General features: G+C 39.6%; 1 protein-coding gene across 1 annotated transcript in view; it reads left to right on the top strand.

Annotated features, from left to right (window-relative positions):
• Positions 1-12,499, top strand: part of SNX31 (sorting nexin 31) — a 61,062-nt gene extending 48,563 nt beyond the window's left edge. The window contains exons 11-15 of the mRNA XM_011237336.3: positions 740-853; positions 3,719-3,796; positions 9,815-9,871; positions 11,507-11,509; positions 12,407-12,499. Of these exons, the coding sequence (XP_011235638.2) occupies positions 740-853; positions 3,719-3,796; positions 9,815-9,871; positions 11,507-11,509; positions 12,407-12,499 (345 nt within the window). The remainder of the gene's footprint in view (positions 1-739; positions 854-3,718; positions 3,797-9,814; positions 9,872-11,506; positions 11,510-12,406) is intronic.
• The last annotated feature ends 1,321 nt before the right edge of the window (positions 12,500-13,820 follow it).

Below are 13,820 nucleotides of genomic sequence, written 5' to 3'. Positions count from 1 at the left end.
TTTCCGGACCTGCTCTTTGGATCTCCACTCTAAAATCAAAGAAGGGGCATGGAGGGCATTTGTCCAATTGGCCTGAACTTGGGTCACGTGCCTTGCCTTCCAGGAGGGCGGCGTCCCCTGATAGTCCTACCTACATTGGCACAGGGCAAAAGAGAAGGTTTCCCCACAGGCATTTGAGACTCCATTACTAGGAGATAAAAGGATAGATGCTATATAGCAAAAATCAAAGCTGCTTCCTCCGGAGCCCCAGGACCTGGCCCCATACTGCCTCTCCGAGCCTCTTCTCTCAGTGCCCTGCCTGCCTTACAGCCTGTGCTTCGGCCACATGCCATCCTTTGCTGTGTGTCCAGTGTACCAGTCCCCTCGTGCCTCAGTGCATTTGCACTTGTTATTCCTTCTCCTGGGAAGCACTTGTCACCGCCCCTGCTCCCGCTCCAAAACCCCACAACAACAACTTGGGACATTTCTACTTCTGCTGCTCAGGTAGCACCCCCTTCAGGAAGCCTGCCTTGCCCCTCCGAGTCTGGATTAGGTGCCCATCCTACCTCCTTCCACCGTCCTGCGTCTGCTTCCCTTCTAATATTTATCATACCAAACTGTGTTGACTTACTTTCATAGCCCCTCATGGCCTGACCGCTTCTTGGGGGTAAGTGACATACTGCTTGTTTTGATATTTTGCCCAGCACTTAAGAGCTGCTTAAATTTCTGTTGAACATCAAATACTGTCTTTTCTCTGTAGGGAACTCTGCTGGATATGGATGGACCACAGCGAACTCTCAACCAAAACCTAGAGCTCAGCTTTCAGTTTAGTGAAGAGAGTCGTTGGCAGTGGTTTGTAATTTACACCAAGCAGGTGAGCTGTCAGGGCAGAGCATGAGGACCGGCGCTCAAACAGCCTCTGTCTTGCTGGGGTGAACAAGCGCATTGCCCTAACCCAACCGGAGCAGAGTAACGAGAAGATGCTACTCACGCTCCTTTTTGGCCTATGATAGTGTTTATTTTGTTTATTTTTTGTTTTATTTTACTAGTCACCACTTCATTTCAATTAGAGATGAATTTCAATTAGAGATGAATTTAGTTACTAAATAACAGAAGACTCAACTAAGAGTGGCTTAGACAAAGCGCTGGTGAACTTTCTCTCAAAGGGCCAGATGATAAATGTTTTAGTTTGGGGGGTCCATCTGGTCTCCGTTACAACTACCCAACTCTGTTATACCACAAAAGTAACCACAGGCAATATGTGAACAAATGGGTACAGCTGTTTGCCAATAAAAATTTATAAAAACAAGTGAGGGGCTGGATTTATGGACCTCTGACTTAGACAATTCAGATTTTTATCTCACTCAAGAAGAATACTGGAGGTAGACGATTGACATCCCTGTTATCCGGACGGGAAAAGCTTTGCCTCAGAAGCCCCCAGTAGACTTCCCATTATGTCTCATTGGCCAGAACTGAATGATATGACCACTCCTAGCTGTAAGGGAGTCTGGGAATCAAGTATTTAGCAAAAAAGCACAGAGTTCATGATCAGCTTAGAGTAAGGGTGAGCTGAGTACTTTGTCATCAGATGAAATCAAGGTTCTATTAGGAGAGGAGAGACTGTTGGACAGCCAACTATCCAGGTTTTCCATGGTTTTATAATTGAAGTTTGAATAAAATTTTTTTTAAAAAAGATTTAATTTTCTAAACACCAAATTCAGCTGAAAAATTCTATGAAATAACTTAAGCTATTTCAAATTGGAATCAAAGCTACAAATGTTCTAAAATGAAGCCAAAATATCAAAGTAATCTTTGCATCAGCATTTCATTCAACTTAAGTTACTGGTGGTCACGTAAAGTTCCATGGAGCATTCTGGTTTCAGGTAACCAAAGCTCCCTGAGACTCTCTACTTTTACTGTAGTTGTGATCATGAGATAATAGATACCAGGTGTTCTGAAACACATGAAGTGCTAAACCAAATTCTAGGTTAAAGAAATGGGCCATCAGGTTCACCTTGAATATGAAACATCCTTAAGGGAAATGGTAGGATGGTTTGCAGTCACTTGGAGAGATGCAGATCGATCTTGGCAGTGAAACCACCTACCCTTGCCCAGAATGCTAAATGCAGTAGTTAAATTTTATTATGGTCTTTTAATCTAGTCTGTACCAAATGAGTTTAAGCTGCTATAGAGAGTGCAATAAACATTCTTTTAAAGGATTCCTAGTAAGGTCTTATTTCCTTTGGAGTGTGGGTTTATTGATACATACCCAAGAGCTACTTCTGCAAAAGGCAGAAATGTGGCTGTGTGCCTTGCAACTACAAATGAGGGCTTGGACCCCAATATTTTCTAGACCCTTTACACAATAGCTCACTGCCTTTATATTGAATAAACCTTACCTGGTTTATAGCCGAATCTTAACCTACATATCTGTAGACATTGTATGGAATATGGAATCGGTCCACATCTTGTGGGGCATTATTAAACACCCATCTAAGCTCTATCAACTCAGGTTATAATGTTTAACTATTTCATACCCTGGTTTTGTGTAGGTTATATATATGCACAGATAAACAGGGTTAGTTTTTAGCTAAACCAGGAAATCAAAATTTGTTTTTGTACATAGATCCCATGTCTTTTACTCTTTTCCTTATTGGTAGCAGTGCCTTTCTTCTCTTCTACCTCCTTTCTCTCCTCTTAAATAAATTAAATTCTGGTCAAGCTCTACAGTCCTGCAAGACTTTGAGATGCCATCCATATGTAGCCATTCTCCCTCTAATTCTACTTTCTATGTCCCATCCACTGAGAGTCTCTGTTTGGCTACCATCCCAACCTGGGTTTTCTCTTTTTCCTTTCTCCTCCTCTCCATCACCCCCTCCCTTCAGTGCAGTGACCATCCTTGAGCATAAATTTATGTTAAGGGCCTGTAACTTCAAGCTTTGAGCTTTAATTGTCTCAAACTTTAGTAGGGCCAAAAGAGAAAAGTACAAGCCAAGCATTGAGAGCAGGACAAAGGGGAAAGAGGATTACTGGGAAAAGAACAAGTGGGGAAATTGTAGGGAAACTTATACTGGCACATGGAGTGAAGATCCTGGAAAAAGGAAGCCCCAGTTTTGTGTAGCAGGATGTCTAATGTGGGTCTTGGCCCTGACAACGATGAGCCAACAAAGAGTCGCAGGTGGTACTGGGAGCAACCAGCAGTTTTAAAAGTGAGTGATTAAATAAGCCAGGAAAATAAGAAGGTGGTGAAAGACAATTTTTTTTTTTTAGTTCAATAAAAGCCATAAGGTGTTAATACCCCTTTCAAAAAGACAGGTTACTATCTATGCATAGTAATATGTCTCTCAATAATTATGCATACAATTAGATGTAAGATCGGCCATCGTCAGTTGATTTGGTTACAATAATAAGCACTTTTTATTATTTGTTGCTTGTAAAACATGAGCTGCTTACAATGTAATAGGAAAAAATAGGAGGGGAAGATTTAAGAGGGAAGAGATTCGTAAATGCAATGATTCTCTTTTTTAAAAGTTACTGTAAGTACATCCATGTAATTAAGAAAATGTATGGCTACTTGCTAATTGAATCTTATGCAAATTTATGGAAATTAAAGGTGAAATCTAAATTCTTAAAGGCATGCTGTTGGAGAGCTGAGTTCAAATTCTGCTCTGTGGTGTGAGGAGGGAAGAAAGACAAGATCTCCGCAGTTGAGAGACTTCTTTATTTCTGGATTCTTTAGGCTTTTTTGCTGAGTAGCTGCTTGAAAAAGATGATCTCAGAAAAGATGGTAAAGCTAGCTGCAGAGAATCCAGAAATGGTAAGTGCTCTTAACTGTGTATGTTTTTCACTTTAAGTTCTCACCCTCAGCCAACACTAACCTACAGGAATGAATTCTGGTCCTCCGGGGAGGAACCCAACCTCCCAGAAGTGAGCCCCTCTGCCTTCTCTAAAGAGCTCCGTCTTTAGAATTCAAGCCATTTTTCCAAGAGAAGTGTCCTTACATGGCTCTGTATTCTTGTATCTCTGCCTTCCCCCCAATGGAAGATTCCAGATTTACCATAAAAACACATCATAAAGTCAGGATCCTGAGAGGTCTTTAACATGGCAGCGATGAACTTAAATAAGCTCTCTAATTTTGTCTCTAGAAGGAACTCACAGTTTCTCAAAACTTCCACTGTGCCAAATTAAAATGCCATTAGCAGTCGGAAGAAGCCATAGAGTAAAAGCTCTCAAGGCTATAAGTTTTTCTCAGTGTAAAATTAAACTTTGCTTTTCCAGTCTGTATCTCTTTAATAAAGGCCTAGTAACTCATTGAAAATGTTGGTGGCAGACTGTAGAGAGACACTGAGGTTTTAAACTTTCCTGCTTGACTTGTCACCATCATGGTCTAAGCATATCCCAAATAAGACAGTACAGTTGGAGTTTTGAAAATGATTACAAATACTAGTGCCTGGTTGACATTTATAAACATTTATTTTTTTATTTTTTTTTTATTTTTTTGCAGAATGTTATACTGATCTTTAAAAATGCAACAGAAAACATTTGGAAATGTTCCCTAATGTTTTCATTTAAGTTGAATACTTTATAAGAGCATGGGTGACATCTTTCGTTGAACATTGCTCTTTACTAAATTTTGCAGCTTTTTTTTCTGAGAAAATAGTTGCATTTTATCCTTAATTCTCTTTCTTCTAGAACTGAAAATATTTTCCTGGGGAAAATAAAATTTACTGCCCGTTGGTATTCAAACAATTCAAAATGTACTATAGAGTAGCAAATCAAAGCAATCAAAGAATTATGGATGCTCTTTTTTAAAGAGACATAAAATCTAACCTCTTAGGCAGGATGGACCCCCTTAGGTTCCAATTATTATATATATATATAAAAAGAAGAAGAAAAAGTAGTTAACTGATGTAGTCCTATTACAAGAGAGAAGGACTCTCAAATGTGGCTGAATAAAATGTAAGCTACTTGATGCAGGAAATACTTGTACAATGAATAGCTAGAGTTTGCTAAATAATAGAAGGTAGTGACCTATTTAAAATTTTCAAAAAAAACAACCACATTAACTACATTCTTTAGATTTGCACACAAATTGAAACCTATCCTTTCCCGTGGCCGATAGTGAAATCAGTATATTAGTCAATAATGCATTGCTTAATCCAAATATTTAACAAGTTTTATTTCCATAAACTCCTTTTTCTCTTTTTTTCTTAGTTTGGTTATTGGAAAGAAAAGAACCTTCCTCTGGAAAATTGGGTTTTTGGGGGCACGTGGGTGGCTCGGTTGGTTAAGTGTCCGACTCTTGATTTTGGCTCAGGTCATGATCTCGGGGTTCTGGGATCAAGCCCCGTGTCTCATCAGTCTCTGAACTCAGCAGTGGGGGGGGGGCTGTCTGCTTGAGATTCTCTCCCCCTGACCCTCCCCCTGCTCACTCTCACTCTCTCTCTAAAATAATTAATAAAAAATTAAAAAAAAAAAAACAACCCTGGGTTTTCAAGGGGATGTTGTAGAGATAGTTCACATTTCAACGTGAAATTTCAGCTACAAACCCCTGGGAAGAATGAGACCCCGGAAAGAGAAAAGAGAAGACAGATCAGCTCTTTGAATGTATACTGAGTTCTGGGCTTCCTCACAAAGCACAGTTGACCAGAACAAGTCATTTTGTGGTACTTAAAGTAGCCATATAAATGTATGACTGTGACATTCACTCATTTTCTGGGTAAGCACATAAAGTCTGAACTGACACGTATCACTTATAAAAGGCTTGTATGGACTAGGATCCAGAGGTCTCTATTTTGCAAGGCAGAAGAGATTCCAAGATTTTGATAATCATGAATCTGGAAAGGGGGAGAGAAATTAAGGAAACTTTAACCAAATGAACCCCATAAATAAAGCAAATAGTCCCTAGAAGCAGATTAAATAGTACTATTTTATCCTAGGAAGAAGAAAGGCTTTGAAAGAAGAAATTTAGTGCTAACTTAATTAACTTATCTTTAGGCAATGCTTTCACAGGTAAGACTTGAACCATTTCTGAAGAGATTGTTAAAATTTAAAGTCTAATAAATGCACTAAAAAATGTAAACATACAACAAAATCATGTAACTTTTTTTTTTAAGATTTATTTATGTGAAAGAGAAAGAGAGCATGAGCAGAGGAAGAGGGAGAAAGGGAAAAGCAGACTCTCCATTGAGTAGGGCCCAGCACGAGGCTCAATCCCAGGTTCTTGGGATCATGACCTGAGCTAAAGGCAGACACTTAACCGCTGAGCCACCCAGGTGTCCTTCATGTTATATTCTTAATGGCAGTATTAACTGCAAACCAGAAGGGGAAAAAGTTGTAACATTCTTTTTTAGAGCTATGCTCCTACGCAAAAACCTTTAATAAATAAATTTTGTTATTATTTGCTCCTTTTAACTGAACAAAATTTTAAGAATAATTTTATGTAAAAATGAAGTGTATTTGTTAGTAGTAGGTTTGGCTATATATAACAAAGAACAAAAGAAGAAGTGTCCTAGGTAAAATAAAAGTTTGTGTCTTTCTCATCTAAAAGAAACCCAAGGGTAGGCAATTTAGGGCTGGGATAGTGGCTCCATGATGTCACCAGAGACCTTTCTGCTCTGCCACCTTTAGTGTGTGGCTTTTACCTCATGTTGAACATGGCTGCTGGAGCTCCAGTCATTACATCCACATTCTAGGCAGCAAGTATGAATGGAGTATGAATGGCTCATCTCTTTTCTTTAAGGAAGGGTCTCTGAAGTCCCACAGAATTTCGGCTTAGGACTCATTGGCCAAGATTTAGCCACACCACAGGCCTACACCTACTTGCAAGGGAGTCTACTAAAGGTAGTCTTTTTACAGGGTATGTTGTCTCTCCAAATAAATGTGGGTGGTATTACTAAGGAAGAAGGGCAGAATGGATAATAGAGTAGGCTACCAGCAATCTCTGCCATTGAAAGAAATCTAAAAGACATCAAGAAAAGAAAACAGATGTATTTTATGCAATGAATGTGTTCCTAATGAGTTTCTGAAAGTATATCATTATTATTATCTTGTATATTGAACCATAATCTGAATATATGAGAGGTATCAGGAATAAGATAGTGACTAATTTTCTGAATTAAAAAACAATTTATATTTTTAATAATCCATACCTAGTTTGTTTTATTAGTTTGTATATTTTTTCCTTAAGTTTACTAAAAAGTGGTTCTGAATTTCTAAATTGGTTTTCTGGAAAATGGCAAAGAACAAAATGGCTTTCTGATTCTGGTTTGCCTCATACCTCTCACCCCCAATGCCAACTGCCATCACTATATATATTTTTCTCTCCACTCCTCTTTCATTTTGGGCAAGATCAGACCATGTAAAAGGCCACTGGGCTCAGAGATCATGCTTTGAAGTGTGTTTCTGTCACATGTGAGGAGGGGAAACAGCAAGGGCAGTGTTATCTGATGTCCCAGAAATGTCAGCCTTCGAATAGTTGCTGTTGTCTAGAAAGCAGGAGAAGTACAGGTATATTATAGCCCACTTGAGAATGGCCTGAGCATAGCAGGTGGACAAAATTTTAGAGAACCAAGGGGAAATTACTGTGTGGGAATAAGTAGTTAGATTATTAAAAGAAATTACCTGTTGATAAAGAAGAGGGTATAGGAATACTGCATTATGAAAAAAGGATTTGCTCTCTTCCCCTCCCAACTTTATTCCCTCTAGTATATAAAATATTTAAAGCCCTTATTCAAGTAAGTCAAGGAAATAGATTATATCAGAAATTGCTTAACATTTGTAGTGTGTTCTGTTTTATTTATTTCGACATAGGGAGGGGAGGAAGGTGAAGGAGAATAGGAGAGAGAAAGATTCTGAGCTGTTTTCGCCAACTTCTGTACTTGATTGCACAAGGCTACTTACGAGTTATAATGTAAGGCTGTAAGCAGTAACAGTCATACTATAGCAAAACATGTAAGGCAACAGAGCATTAATTTCTCATTTGCCAAGACTTAATAACTGATTTTTTAAAAGATTTTATTTATTTATTTGAGAGAGAGAGAGCATGAGTGGGGAGTGGGGTAAAGGGGGAGGGAGAGGGAAAGGGAGAAAATCTCAAGCAGCTTCTGCCTTGAGCACATGGCTAATGTGGGGCTCCATCTCACCACCCTGAGATCCTGACCTGAGCAAAAACCAAGAGTCAGATGCTTAACAGATTGAGGCACCCAGGCATCCCTAATAATTGCTTTTTAAAAATTATTAACCGAGGGGCGCCTGGGTGGCACAGCGGTTAAGCGTCTGCCTTCGGCTCAGGGCGTGATCCCGGCGTTATGGGATCGAGCCCCACATCAGGCTCCTCTGCTATGAGCCTGCTTCTTCCTCTCCCACTCCCCCTGCTTGTGTTCCCTCTCTCGCTGGCTGTCTCTATCTCTGTCAAATAAATAAATAAAATCTTTAAAAAAAATTATTAAAAATTATTAACCGATACTTCAAATTTATGAACATTTCTATTAATACCAACCTAAAGGAAGTCCTTTGCATCCTTCAAAGCAGTCTATTTTATAACAACATTAAGTTAACTGTAGTTAAAAGACAGTGCCCCTGCAGTGTCATGTTATTTATCCCGCTTATTTTGAAATGTTCCTCTCTATGTTCTCATGAAGAATAAGCAATAAGAAACAACTTAATTAACTCACACCTCATTCTTTCATTTACAAATGCCTCTGTTTACCATACAGTGGTTGGAAACTCGAGGATCCAGAGTCAAGGGGTTTATTTGTTGGAGGAGAAAGGCAATTAGGAAAGAGATATTTATGGGGATAGAGTGATACGTTGAGACCCACACACAATGCTAGCTGCTTAAGAAAAGTGTTCCTTTCCTCGAAGAAGAGTCTGGGAACTCTTTCTCCTGAGCCCTGCCTAGGTCATATTTCCTGGCTGTCCCAGACGCTGCTTGCCTTTCCCGGTTCCCTGTCCACTTTCTTCCACCCCACTCTGTGCTCTGGACACTCAGCTCTGTGTGCTGCCATCTTGTTCTCAGGACTCCCACTGGGGTCACCCATGGGAAAACCCAGTGAGACTGGATGGAGCATGGAAGAAAAGTGAGATTGAGGGATTTATTTCTCCAGGTCTGTCCCTGCTGGGTCTCTGTGGTCGGCACAGCCTTCTGCTGAGGGCCAAGCTCCTGGAAGTGGCCTCTCCTCTCTGCAGCTCTCACTCCTCCAGTACCAGCTGCTCCCCATGCCCCTTCAGGCCTAGGAGTGGTAAAAATTAGCCCCTGGGGGCTCCAGCATCCCTTCATTGACTCACTTTAATCCTGTCCACACCTCCATTAAATCGTTCCTTTTTTCAAAAAACACTCCTCAGGAGTGTGCCATCTGTTTTCTGCCAGGACCCTGACTGTTATATTAAGTTTAGCTGATGTACGTGAGGTATATTCAAGCGTCTTGAACTTCCGTTTGATCTTCACTTGACTCATGATGTCTTCTGATTAATCAAAGCCCCATTTGGCTTTGATTCAGTGTATGTATTGGGGCTCTGTGGATTATTTCAGGATTTAGGAGTTCATTTCATGTGAAGTCCTTTTAGAAGCTGTGTTAAATCCCAAAATCTATAGGCAACCACCACTGTTAAACATGAAGCTTCACTTCACTTTTAGGGGCTCAATTTCTGCAACGTTTGTGCATTTGTAAATGAAGGGGGAATGTGCGGACGGGAAGCAGGTGTGCCTGCTGACCGGCAGCCTTCGAGACCATTAAGAGGATTATGGTGGAAGGGAACATGTGCTAGTTAAATAGATTATTTGTGCTCTTGCTTCTCCAGGCTGTGCTGACTGACATTTTACTCATCTATTTAGCAGATAGAAGTTCCAGAACAAGGCAAGAGTAAAAAACACCACATTCAACAAAGCCAGGTCTGTGAGTAAAATTATGTAATTGATACATTATAATTTTGATAAATCTGTCCTTTTCCCCCTTTAAGTAACCGGAGTCATTCTACTTTTAAGAGTAAGCCAGAATTTTCTTTCTCAGAAGCTCCTCCACGTAGGATTGGGCCAATTGGAGGACCATCACAGAAGTATGGTATTTTTACTGTAGAACCTGGTAGGGCCAGGAGACATGCTCTCCTGAATTTTTACATAGAAAATTTCCAAGAACATAAAATTCTTTAGTGATTTTCTTCTACACTCCATGCATTTTTTTTTCAAAAATCCTCTTTCTGGTTTACATTTTCTTTTCATGAATTCTCTGCAGTGTACTCTGTAGAAAACAGTCTCTACGTTTATTACATACTGTTTGGAGCATTTAGATCTGTTGGGCAGATAACAATAACAGTAAATGTCTTTTATTAGAAAGCATTAGTAGGTACTTATTGCCAGGCACTGTTCTAAGCACTTTAATGGGGATTACCACATTCGTTCTCACCAAAGTCCTATAAATCATTAGAGGAAATGGGCTCAGAGAGGTTAGGTGACTTGCCCAGGTTGCACAGTAATCAATGGTGGAAGAAAGCAGACACTCTGACTCCAGAGCTGTGCCCTTAACTAACTCTTCCTTTCTAGGTTCAAATCCTAGTGTATGTAAGTGAAATAAAGGTGACCTCCAAGTAGCATTTGAATGGAATTTATCGGTCCACCCCTGTTACATAGTCGGCTGTGTATTTAAAGGTACTAAGTATATAAGTACAGTACTTATGAAAATATAAGGTCCTTTCTTGAGTGACTAAGCTGAGTAAAAAACTTTAAAAACAGACTAAATGCAAAGCTTACTCTCTTTCATAATAGCAGCATTTCTGGCTGCTTAGATCAGAGACGGAAGATAAGAACTCCACCATGTGCTGGTGATGTGTCCTCAGGCAGATCAAAAAACTAAATGTTTAAGGGACTCCTGAGGTGCTTATTAAAATGTAAATTCCTGGGCCCCACTCCAAAAGATTGATTTAGCAGATCAGCATTTACAGCAAGCATCCCAGTGGGGAACACCGCACCAAGCTTCAATTTCGTTACCTGTAAAGTGTGGGTAGTAATCACTCCATCACTCAGATTCATCAGCAGCATAGTGATTAGCACAGAGCTGTGGTTCTCAACCTTGGTGGCGCATTGGAATCACCTGGGGAGCTCTAAAAACAAATCATGGCTGGGCCCCACCCTCAAAGACTCTGACTTAATTGGTCTAGGGGCCTGGCAACAGAATTTTTAAAAGCTCCTGTGGCCGTCTACTGTACAGCTAGGACTGGAACTATTATCCTAGAACAGTGGTTCTCAAAGTGTGGTTCCTGGAGCAACACCATCAGCATACCTTGGGAACTTATTAGAAATTTAAATTCTCAGGCCCCAAACCTACTTCATCAGAAACCCCAGGGATAGGGGCTAGTAATCTGTGTTTAGCAAGCCCTCCAGACCAGTCTGATGCACGTCCAAATTTGAGAGCCACTCTTCTAGAACAACAGATAACACATAGCACAACTATGATCAACATCATAACTAATTCAGATGTCCTCTCAGATGAGCAGCAATGCTAAAATAGGCCAACCTCCCTCATGCTCTAAGCAGGTCCAGCATGTCAGAAGTTGTCCAAATATATTGAATTCCAACTTATTTAGCAAACCTTTATATAGAGCTTATCCTGAGCCAAGAACTGTTATAATTGCATTCCAGTTATAACTCATTTAATCCCCATAACAACCCAGCTATTATTATTTTCTTGGTTTCTAGCCAAAGGAACTAAAAACACAGAAAGGTTAAGTAACTTGCTCAAGGTCACACAGCAAGTAAATGACAGAGCCAGTATTGGAACTGAAACAGTCTTTATTTGTTGTTTACCCAATAAAGTTTCTTTGTTCCTTTAACCACTTTGTCATGGGGCCTGTCTATCAAGACAGATCCCTCATAGAAAAAAATTTTTTTAGCTTATCTGCCCATTGAGGCACATTTATTTCACCAGGGACAAAGCCATGGCCTAGTCTTTGAGATTTCATAAATACTGAAGGCCAACTATTCACTCACTGAAGGTTTATAGCAACCATAACCTCTTACAATGTTTTAAAATAGAAAACCTGTTAAAAATTTGTATTTGTGTGGGGCGTGCACTAAAGATTTGGGATAGAGTTAAAAATGGTAAGTTGTATAGCTTTAAGAGGAGAGGGGAAAGGATGGGAGAGGCAGCATCCAAATGTTACCTCTGACATCACAGTGCCTGGAAAGGCCCTCTGCACGGGACTACCTCAGCACACCAGCAGGAGGCGCTCTCAGCCCTAACACAGACACCTACCCCAAACTAAAGCTTCTATGGGGAAAAAAACACTTGAAATAACCATTGCTTAAATCAATGTAACCTTTCTGTTGCCTTTTTAACATTATTTTAACATTCCTGACTTCGTAATTATTATTGTTGTTATGGAAATTATTTCCTCTCACATACATTTCTGACCTCTGTTTATTTCACAACAGAAAGACTCTTCTCGTTTTCTGCCAAGAAAAAGCAAGATTGAGATGGCCAAAGTTGACTGTGTATTTGGGACCATAAAGGAAGAAGACCTTTGATGAGAAACTCTCACGTTTTTAAATGTCCTCTTGAGCTGTCTCCACAGTAAAAGAGCTTGGGGATTGAAAGTGGGCTGCCCACCACCAGTGGAAGAAATTTGACCCCTTCCCATTTTCTCTTGACATTAAGATGGACTGTATTCACCAAGGGTACTTCAGAACTCTGTGAATCTTAAGATTAAAAAGAAATATGAACCAAAGTTATACAGTTTGCTTTAAGTGACTTATAAATGACAAGTGGCAAATCCAAATCAATTAGTATAAGTTTGTTCTTTCCCCCCCTCCCCCAATCTAGTAGATGTTTACCTGGCTTGATGAAGTCTTCTATGTGTTCTGATACGACACGAATAAAAGGCTCAGCATAAAACACTATAAATGTACTTGGGGTTCAGTTCTGAAGGCATGACTCATCACCTGCGGATAATGCGGCTCTGAGAAACGGAATCATTGAAAAAGAAATCTGGACTTCACTGATCCATCTGCAGCACCGAGCAAGGAGGTGATGAAATACTAATTTCTTTCCTTACATAATTCTGAGCCTACCAGTGGGGATGGACTCAAAGTAACGGGCTGCCCAGTTCTCTGTTTCTCCATTGATGTAAGTGTATTTTCTCTTCAGAATATGCAAATCAGCTCAATAATCACATGCTATTTTGAATATTTTTATTTTGGAAAGCAATGGGGCCCTGCACTCAAAATCGGATACTATATAAGTCTCTTAGCTTTAAAACCATGGATATTTTTTTCTCTAGATTTTTCCTTATCTAGTTTCAGTTTATCATGATAATGAATGTAATTATATATGGAATTAAGACTGCAGTAAGGGAGAGGGACAGAGGAATCTATGTAATGTAATTAGATAAAGTGCAATATTCTAATGTTCTTTTCTTACTGGATTGTGTAACTAATTATGTAATAAATATGAAACACATTTTGGTGAATATAAAGTTTACTGATGAAAATTCTGAGAATGATCTTTCTGAAGTGCAGAATCTATTAAAGCCCTGTGATGTTTATAAAGCAACGCCTCCAGACATAACTTCTAGTGCCATAAAATTTTATATTTATATTTTAGGCAGTGGTAGGATGTTTTTGCGGGGTGGGGGTGGTATAGTAAACATCCCAAATTATCCATGGTGATGGTATTAATGGATTAGGATACATTTTCAGATTAAAATAGAAGTTTATCTACTATTTTGCCAATTTAAGAATAGTCCGTCAATTTCTTTTTAATTGCAAACACTTACACTGTGTAAGGGCCTGTTGGAGACACTAGGGATGCAAAGAGAACTTGTATTTGGGGTGAGAAGGTGCATATATG

This window comes from Ailuropoda melanoleuca, chromosome 9 (assembly GCF_002007445.2).
Source record: "Ailuropoda melanoleuca isolate Jingjing chromosome 9, ASM200744v2, whole genome shotgun sequence".
NCBI classification, from domain to species: domain Eukaryota; kingdom Metazoa; phylum Chordata; class Mammalia; order Carnivora; family Ursidae; genus Ailuropoda; species Ailuropoda melanoleuca.
The sequence above is the reverse complement of the archived record's forward strand: the minus strand, read 5'-3'. Positions and strand labels throughout refer to the sequence as shown.